The sequence below is a fragment of the Talpa occidentalis genome, unplaced genomic scaffold (genome assembly GCF_014898055.3).
Source record: "Talpa occidentalis isolate TD23 unplaced genomic scaffold, MPIMG_talOcc4v2.1 talOcc4.14, whole genome shotgun sequence".
Classification (NCBI taxonomy): domain Eukaryota; kingdom Metazoa; phylum Chordata; class Mammalia; order Eulipotyphla; family Talpidae; genus Talpa; species Talpa occidentalis.
Window position 1 is genome coordinate 25,938,408 of NW_023601433.1, and position 10,277 is coordinate 25,948,684.

A 10,277-nucleotide genomic window follows, 5' to 3' on the forward strand; every position below is an offset into this window, starting at 1 on the left:
TTCAATCATGAGTCACCTTGATTGTATAGGGCTTGACAGTTTTAGGAAGAGGGAGTAATGATCTCTCAAACTGTGAGTTAGAGTGGGAGTCTCATTTCTTGAGTTCAACTTTTGCAATGCACACTGAAAGGGAAATGACTGAACGGAAAAGTATTCGTTTTCTAGGGGGCTTATTAAATCAAAGAGTGAGAATGTGTGTGCAATACCAAGTAACAAAGCTGTATGGGTAAGGGTGACTTCAGGGCTGTCACCAACCTTACCCATGCAGATCCTTGGACAATGTGGAGACACTTGTATTACAAAAGATGTATTAAGGACAAAAGATGCTCCCCCCGTGACACTCCCCTGACACTTGAGTGACAGCTTCCTCTGTAGATGTGGACTCTGTGCCCAGTGTGACTTTATATGTAGGTGTGCAGGAGGTGAAAGCAGTAGCTTAAGCCTATTGCTGAGAAAGTTAACAGTGACTGGATCTTGTCCATCAGTCGTCCATTCATTGTCATTATAAACCTGCCAGAGAACTGGGGAGATCCTCTGCCTCTGAAAAATAAAATGAAAATACAAAGGAAATGTATTTGCTTTAAGACACTTATTTTGTGTGTGCTATTGTTGCTCCTCCGTTTACTTCACATCAATGATTAACCCAGTTATTCAATAATGTTTGCAACTGAATTTGCTTGGATACTTTTAAAGATTATGGAAATCTGATGTACACAGGGCTGTGGGGGGAGCATCCCATTATTTAGGTGGCAGAGGAGGCTCCTCAGCAGGTAACCCCACGCTGACAATTACTAGAGTGAGAAAGGCTGTACCTGATTAGTACCTTGAGTTTGTGAAGTGAATTTAGAAAGCAGTGACTGAATAGTGAACCGAGAAATAGGGGCAAAGGACATTTACTGAAATCACCGATTTGCCAGGTGCTTCAACTACTGTGCGGTGAGCCTGGAAGTCAGTGGATGACAGTGTCCTCTGCAGGGGATCCCTACTTGGAGGACCTAACCAGGCTAATGGTGACTTTTGGGGATGAATGACCAGGGTTGAAATTTTTGTTTCTCCATGGGAAGGACTCACAGTGCAAGGAAAAATGACAGTTCCTCTAGTGCCACCACCCATCCACTACACTGATGAGACCAGTGCAGTAGTGTAGGACAGGCCCTTCCCTCACACAGCAGGGGCCCCGCCCTTGGCTTTTTGGTTCCTTTCCTGGGCTTCTCCCATTTCGTGGGAATCAGGTAGCCTGTATACAAAAAGAATGGATGACCCCAGGTAGAGGTAATGTTTTGGAAACCAGCTTTCAGGCATTTCTGAAACCAGGAGGAAATCCCTCCCTCAACAGTTGCCGGGGAGGTCGGAGGATGTTGCTTGGGCTGTTTCTCCTCTTGCCTGTTGTTCCCACTTTCCTGGCTGCTGCTCAAGAACAGACAAAAGGCTTTGTCCTGGGAGAATCAGGGGAGTGGAAGTGGCTGGGGGTGGGGGGAATTTCAAATAAAAAGGACCAAAATTCATGCCATTGCTGCAACATGGATGGAGCTGGAAGGGATAATGCTCAGTGAAATCAGTCAGAAGGAAGAAGGAAAATTTCGGATGGCTTCACTTACAGGAGGAATCCAGGGAAATCGAACAAGGGATCAGGGAAAAAAAAAAAGACAAAACTTGCAGGCAAACTAGAAATGAGACATAAAGTGGGGGAAGGGGAGAGAGAGGGGTCAAAAAAGAGGAGGGAGGAGCACAAGAGACTATGGGGATGTTCAGGGGTGACTTGGTGGTGGGAATTTTATGGGGATTACACCTGAGGGGAAATATGAAACATTATACAAAAACGAACAACTATGTAAATATATATATATATACACACACACACACACTAATATACATACCTACATATATATAAAAATAAAATAAAAACAGGCACGTGCAGACTCCCCCCTCCTCAGCCTTTTGGCTCCTACTCTGCACTGTCACTCTCAGACAGACAGGGGTCCTGGTTACCTTCCTGCTCTCACTTGTTTCCACAGAGACACTGATTGGTGATAAGAATTGATATTTGAGGGCCTCCCCTGGTGGCGCAGCAGCTGAGCGCTGGGCTGTGAAGCTGCTCACAGACTCTGCAGCGCCGGTTCAATCCCCGGCCGCAGTTGAGGGTCCCACATGGCACGCAGACCTCTCCTGGCATGCCTACTGATCCCCTCATCAGTGTACTTCCTCAGTCTGCCTGTTCTGCTCTCTGCTCTGGCTCTAGTGAATTCTCTCACCCTCCCGCGCTTCTGACTATACCCAGTGCTTGTATAAATAAATAAACAAATCTTTAAAAAAAAAAGTTGAGGGCCTCCCCGGTGGCGCAGCAGTTGAGTGCTGGGTTGCGAAGCTGCTCGCAGCCTCTATGGCGCTGGTTCGATCCCCGGCTGCTCCCCGGCCACCAGAGGAGGGTCCCGCATGGCTCGCAGACCTCTCCTGCCTCCCGCTGCTCCCCTCAGCAGTGTACTTCGGTCCTTCTGCCTGCTCTGCTCCCCGCTCTGGCTCTGGTGAATTCTCTCACCCTCCCACGCTTCTGACTGTACCCAGTGCTTGTATAAATAAATAAATAAATAAATCTTAAAAAAAAAAAAAAGTTATAGTGTGTTAAAAAAAAAAAAGAATTGATATTTGATATTTGAAACCAAGTATTTGCTATAAATGACATGAGGGTGTAAACACACAATTAATAGAGATGAGCAGGTGGAACAGACTGGGGTGAGCTCACTCTGGAAGTGGCCACAGATGAGCTTTTCAGTCACTTTTCTTTTCCTTACAACTTAATTTATCACCACATGTCTCATTAGGTAACTGTATAGTTCATTCTTCTTAGTTCTGAAAAACATCCCCTGGTACACAAATGCTACCTTGCGAAGGCTGTCAAAGTTGACTCCATTTTTCGTGATTAGATGCAAAGATCTAATAAGCATCATGCCAAGATTTTTATTTGTTTTCAGTTGTTGATAATGATGGAAAAGTTGCAGGCCTCCCCTGTGGGCGCAGGCTGTTGAGTGCCGAGCTGTGAATCCTCTGCAGCAGTTTGATCCCAGCCAGCCCCACGTGGTAAGGCAGACCTCTCCTGTGGCGCCCGCTGCTCTCCTCAGCAGTGTATTATGTCAGTCTGCCTGTTCTGTTTTTCCACTCTGTCTCTGGTGAATCATCTTGCCCTCTCGCACATCTGGCCTGTACCCCAGTTCTTGTATAAAATAAACAAAATAAATCCTTAAAAAATGATGGAAATGTTGATATAAACAGTCATCTGGATGTTTTTCTGTGGACAAATTACTTAGATTCATTTTTATGATTGCATAACGTTAAACTGATTCCTTTTCATGAAAAATCATTGACTAAGAAAAAGTACTCAGCACCGGTTCAAGTTAGATAAATAAGATGGCAGCTACAGCAGGGTTGACTTATCCTATTAAGCATACAACAGAGGGTGTGATATTCCGTGATGTATTGAAGGGCAGGAAAATGAATTCTTAATATTTTGGAATGGGAAAAAATGAATATAAACCATTCTGAATGTAACCAGCCCTAACCTGAAGAGATCAAGACACTATGTTTCTATGGAGACACTTCAACTTAGGGATGTGCTGCTGGGAGTGACTCTGAGGACAGAGGGAGAGAGGGGCCTCCCCCAGGGGCTGCCCTGGAGGAGCCTGGGCCAGGACAGCAGCAGAGAAGAAGCAGAGCCCCAGGCTGAGCCTCAGTAGCAGCTCCCCAGGGTGCCTGCTCTTGGCTGAAGAGAAATGGGTTTGTGCCTCACTTCCCCACAGGCCTGGAGCACTGTGGGACCACTCAGGCTGCTGTCCCAACTTGTACAGTGATAATCAGCCTCGTCCTCAGGCTGGAGCCCAGTGATGGTCAGGGTGGCTGAGCTGCCAGACTTGGAGCCAGAGGATCGATCAGGGACCCCGGAGGGTCGATTGCTGCTACCATGTATCAGGAGTTTGGGGGCTGTTCCTGAGAGCTGTTGGTACCAGTTCACATAATTACTCCCAATGTTGTTGCTGCTTCCAGTGCAGGAGATGGTGACCCTCTGGCCCAGGTTCCCTGAGACTGACTGTGGCTGGGTCAGCACAGACTGGGCCCAGGATCCTGGAAGAAGGAGAGACACGGAGATGATTTTGCTGGGGTCTCAAGACAAAGACAGCTCCACCTACCTGCTCCCCATAGCCAATTACCTGTGCAATGAGAGATGAGCATGAGGAGCAGAGGGCACCAGGCCATGGTTCTCACAACCCTGCTGAGCCCTATAGTTGCCCAGGCCAGGTGCAGGCTCCCTTTTCTTCTCCAGCCTCTGCCACAGGAGGGGCTGTGCATGCAAATGGGTTCTCACCAGGGGCTGCCCAGCCCCTCCCTGAGCACTGTGGCTGGAGCTCAGCTCTCACCCAGCACTGTAGAGGAGTAGGCTATGCTTCCCTCTCTGGGAGAGGCCTGGGAGGAAGCACCTGCTGACCCCTCCCTGAAGTTTCTGCTCAGAGAATGTGACAGGTGGAGTGATCAGAGCTGCTGACTCTTCATCTGGGACCCCAGAGCCCAGCTCCCAGGCCCAAGCACCAAAGTAAAAATATGCTCACTGAGCAGCTGTTGAGGGCCCAGAGGACAGTCCCACAGTGCCCCCTGCTGGTCACAGAGCATATTCACCAGGAGTAACAACACTGGGAGCCCAGCTGCTGTCTGCAGATCACCAGGTCCTGTGTCTAGTCACACATGCAAGGTTTGACTCCTAGACCCTTAGTGCTGACAGAGTCACTGAGGCGTCTCCACTCCCAGTGGAGTCCTGGTGTAGGAAGACGCAGCATGTACGTACATAACTGCTTAAATCTGGTTTGCCCAGAGCAGATCCTGCAAAATCACATTTCCCCATCACTCTCCAATTTAGCACCTGGAGCATTTTCACTATTCCACACTCATGTGTATGAAAGGAATGGATTCCAATTATGCTTCTGTAAGTCAAATTGCATCTTAATAATCTATTTTTGAGTGATTTAATTGTCTTACTATTTCACAAAGTGAAGGAAGAACAGCACATTTTTTAAAATTTATTTATTAATGCGTACAAGAGCTGGGGAACAGGCCAGAGATGTGGGGGGTGAGAGGATTCATCAGAGACAGAGTGGGGACCAGAACAGGCAGATTGACTGAAATACATTGCTGAGGGAACAGTGGGCAAGACAGGAGAGTTCTGCTTCGCCAAGTGGGTTGCTCCCTGACTGGCGGGGGATCTAACTTGTGCTGCAGGGCTGCAGATAGCTTCATAGTGTGGTACTTAACCCCTTGCACCACCAGGGAGGCCCCAACACATTTATTTTTGATGATGTCTAATTTATATTTTTTAAAGACTTCTGGTGGTGTCTTGTCTATAAGTATTTACCAAGAAATTTTAACAAGTATTTTCACCTATTTTCTTCAAAAATGTCATGTTTTAGTTAGTTCTTTAATATACTCCAGTGAACATTTCATAAGGTGTGAGATGTAGTTGATATCCATTGGTGGTTGGATAATCCCCAATGGTTGTCACCTTTTGTGCAGGAGACTGTCCTTCCTGGGAAGGATTTTGGAACTTTGTCAACAAGTAGTTGAGTCTTTTTCTGCATTCTCTGTTCTGTTACACTGACCTATTTGTTTGTCCCTTTATCCAAATCAGTCTGTTATGTTCAGATAGAAATCATCAAACCTTATGATTTGGCAAGAACTGGCATCTTTACTACACCGAGTCTACTCTCCATGAGCAGGACAGGTCTCCACTGATGTCTGTCATCTTGATATCTTTTACCTCCACTGTCCAGTTTCTACCACACACGAGCTGAACATCCCCTCATAATTATGCTCCTGAATATTTCAGTTAGACAGGTTTTGACTATTATTGTAATTCAGTTTTTGTTGTGTGGGTGAAAAACTCACAGAGACAGGGTGGAGGATAGAAAAGGCAGCTGTATTGAATACCTGCTTCAGGGGGCCTTGTTGCCCCAGGCAGATAAGACACTAGCAAGCAGCTAAGAAAAAGGGCCTCACACCAGGGGGCTGAAGATCTAACATCCCTTTGCTTTTTGTTCTTGGTCACGAAGAGAGAAAAATTTATCAGAAAGTATATTAGGCAATAAATTATACGTATCAGCATACTGTAAGTGAATGGCACAGAAAATTATCTGTTTAGAAATTAGTTATTAAACAATTTGGCCCACTTGACAATGGGAGACAATTTATTGAACATGCCTGACAAGCATTACAACACAATAATTATAGTAAGTCCTTCTTTTGCCTTCTCTTGAAGTTTCTTGGGAAAGTTTTTAAATGAAGCTATTTGAGTTAAGGAGTTTCTACGTAGAAAAAGTTCTGATAGCTGAGTAGAGCTGGTCTCCGGCTGAAGGCCATGTGAATAAGAAAAGTCTTCTTGCTTAGGCTTTAGCTGATAGGGAGGTACTGGCGGCTATCAACTGTCTTAGGTTATTGTTTAGCTGAAACAATGAGTTTTAGTGAAAGGCTTAGTTTTTTATTAACTTTAAAGTTTGCCTTCTTGCTGAGAGCACTTAGTGGCCAAAAGTCTATGGGAAAAGGGATGCACTGATTGTTTCTGCTGTTTCTATGCACATGATAATGTAATCTCACAGCTTGCTAAAAATGCATAAATAAAAAACCTGCTGAGCCCCTCAGCAGAAAATACTTGCACCTCATCCAGTGTCAGTGTATTCTCACTACCTCATCTCCTTCCCCTCAGCCCCTTAACGTGTCACCTAGGCCATCTCATCCTTTCAGGAACCCCTGACACGGCATTAAGCTGGAGGCTGGTCCCCGGCAAATACCATGTAAGGGAGCGAGGGGCACAAGGCAACTGTTCCCCTCTAAGAAGATGGGTGTTGGAGGGACCTCTTACACTCTGACCTTGCTGGTTTTCTAATATTCAGGGCTCCTGCCTTCACTGGCTTTTATCTAAAGTCAGGCCAGACTTTGCTTTGCTTTAGAATTTACATCAGCATTTAATGGCCACAGGTGTGCTTCCTGACCCTGTTTCAGTAACCACCATTTGCTACCCTTCTGTGCTAGAGGTTACCTGATTCCCATGGTAACTCCTCAGCTTCCCTTTTCTGTTTTAATCTCTCTCCTTGTAAGCTGGCAAGGAGCAGGATCTCTCTTTCAAGCCTATAAACCCCAAGAGTTCTCACTTATTCTTTGGTAGTATACACACACCTAACTGATCTTCCTAATGCTCCTCTATCATATAATCTTAAATTACTTCTGACTATTGGAATTCACATCATATTTGTAGATTCCTTTGTATATTCTGTGTGTTGCACCATCTCATCTGGAACGATGGGATAATTATTTCTCGTTCTTTTGAGTCTGTGTCCTTTGTAATTTTTCTGTCCTTGAATGTTCACAGAAATACAGCCCCATTCTAGTCTGTTTATTTGGTTGCTCCAGTTGTTTCTGCTTCACCCAATGGGGGTCCTTAAGGGTGGCTCAGGTGCTCTGTGACACCCCTGTCCTGTGCATATGAGTGTGAGCTGACTCTATGTGCTGAGATAAATGTTTGAAAAATCTACTTTCTGTTAAAGCAAGGTGTTCCATGCTCATATTAAATGATTCTCAACCTGGAATTGAAAATTTCTTCATACAAAGCCTTCTCTTGTTTATTAGAGAAGGTATGGGAAATCAATTTTCTGCCAAAAAGCACACTCCTTGCTGTTGGGGTGTCATTATTGAAAGTCCTTCTCCACTGAGAGAGTAGGAAACACATGTACAGAGATGAGTGAGCTAACCCAGGAGACCATGTGCCCATTTTTGTCTCCCTGATACCAGCACGAGCTCTGTGTGACGTCTCCCACCCTCGTCCATCACCACGTGGTCACTCTGCTCCTCCCCTTGGTTACACACGTGCATTTCCACTCCCAAAGTGAGAAACCTGCTCCCACCATTGTCCACCCTGTCCCATTCTGGATTGTTCATCCAAGTCCTGGCAATTCCCTTCCCCAACCCCCAATCCCTGAACAGGGCCCGTGGTGAGGTAGACCAGGACTTGGGCACAATGGCTGCAGACCCCTACTCCCTCTTTTTGTATTTCTGAAACACAGTCATGCACATTTCAGAACAAAGTGACTCACTAGATTGATTCTAAGCCTATTAGTTTATGTCCCACAGGGGAGCCACTGCTTGTGTAACTCTCCTGTCTTATCTAACAGGCCTGGAGAGGCTGTCGGTTTTGGGCAAACAAATGGGTCAAATCTTATTACCCCTCCCTGTAAATTCCTGCCCTTGCCTTAAGCAAAAGTTGTCAAACCCATTCAGGATCCCATCTGTGAGCTCCTGCCCCTCTAACTAAACACGTGTTTCCATCAGCAGCCTTAAGACCCAGGGGCTAGTCCCTGAATGTGCCCCCTTCACTCTCAAGCGAGCACTTTCCCCACAATAAAGCTTCATTCCCTGCTCGCCCACACTGACTTCCGCAGGAATTCCTTCCCATGTAGAAATCAAGAACCTCGGGGTCCATGAGCACCCTGGGCCTCATCAGGGGGATCCCATTCATGACAGAGCCCAGGGCTCAGGGGCAGTGTCTTCGGCCTTCACCCCTATGGCCTCTCCTCATTCTCAGAGTGACTTATGGGAGCAGCTTCTCCCCCAACTCCCAGAGGAAGGCGGGCTTCTGCTTCTGCAGAGCAGGTGGATGGTTCCCCCCATCTGCCTCCTGTCATGGGGACACCACCCCTCAGTGATGTTTCTACACAGCATGGAGCTTCTGCGCAGTGCTGTGAGATTTTAGTGAATTTGACATTTTCTTAGTGTCTCTTATGCATCATTACAGAATCATAGAATAACTCCATGGCTCTAAGACTAATATTCAGCATTCACATATGTAATTTTCCTTCTGTTTCTTTTATATTCCTGAAACTACAGATAATTTTACACTCTCCAATTATTTGCTTCTTCTAAAATAAGATACATCATGAAGTTTGGGGATTTTCTGCCATGGTCTTCTTCATAATATAAAGATACAGACACATACATATATATTATATCATCTTGTGGCTGTATTATTCATATATATTAACCCTGATCAATATTCCATGGAGTAAAAATGCCAATTTTTAAAGGATATCTAAGCTGTTTCCAGTTTTGATTATTTTATTAAAGGTGTACATCATATTTCTGTGCAGATTTTTGTTTGTTTTTAGCTTTTGTGATTGAAAACTGTTATAAAAGTACTTGCAGGTTTTTACATGGACAGTAATTTTTGGACTTATTTTCACAATAGCATAATTTTACTTAGATATCCTTTTCATTAAAAATCAAGATGGGGGTGCCTCCCTGGTGGTGCAAGGTTTAAACAGATCACTGGGAAGCGCTCCCTAGCCTCTGCAACAGGAGTTGGTCTCCTGCCAGTCCCACATGGAGCTACCCACATGGACCAGCAGACCTCTCCTGTCTCTCCTGCTGCTCCCTTCAGCATTGGATCTACTTGTTCTGATCCCCACTCTGTCTCTGGTGTATCCTCTCACACCCTGCACCTCAGGCCTGTACTCAGTTCTTGTATGCATAAATAAATCTTTCAAAAATTCAAGATGGAAACAAAAAGCAATCCATGGCAGTTATTATAAGATAAATAAGAACATCAGGTACAGCAGGGCTGGCTGATCCTTCTAGCACAGCCTGGAGGATGAGGTTCCAGATACACTCGGGAGCAAAGAAAAGATTTCCTGGGTTTTAATTTAAAGGGGAAGAATGTATATTTATATATATATATATATATATATATATATATATGCCAGTCTGATAGTAATCAGTCCAAACCTGATGAGGACAAGGACTTCCTATTTCCATGGAGACCCTTGAAAACAGTGCCCAGTCTGGGCACAGGTTCCTGCTGGTGACTTCTCACCCCTAAGCACAAAATTGTAAGAAATAACTCAGGATCATCATACACTAAGACTTCAAATGACCTGCTGTCTTGCATCAGATCGTGTCTGCAGTGTCCAGTCATCCAAAACAAAGGCCAACATACAAGATGGCCATGTCCCCTGGATGAGACCCAGGAGCTGGTATGTGGTGGACCAGGGGCCAATCACAGCAGCAGGAGGCATGATGGCAGCAGGAGGCGATCACAGGTGGGACTGCTGAGGTGACACCACAGCAGCCAACGGTTCCAGTCTGAAAGTCACTGGGCAGCACCACATGCTGACTACACAGCACTGGGTGTAAGAGCACCAGGAGGCAGTGGAGGATGAGAAGTGGTGCAGGCTCTCAGAGGTGGCTGGGTGCAGGTT

At 45.6% G+C, this 10,277-nt stretch overlaps 1 gene segment (V, D, J or C); it reads right to left on the reverse strand.

Moving 5' to 3' along the window:
• Positions 1–1,116: 1,116 nt before the first annotated feature.
• LOC119244011 (immunoglobulin lambda variable 1-40-like) lies at positions 1,117–4,245 on the reverse strand. The segment is given in 3 exon segments: positions 1,117–1,121; positions 3,820–4,113; positions 4,200–4,245. Coding segments are annotated over 3 exon segments (345 nt in total).
• Positions 4,246–10,277: the final 6,032 nt, after the last annotated feature.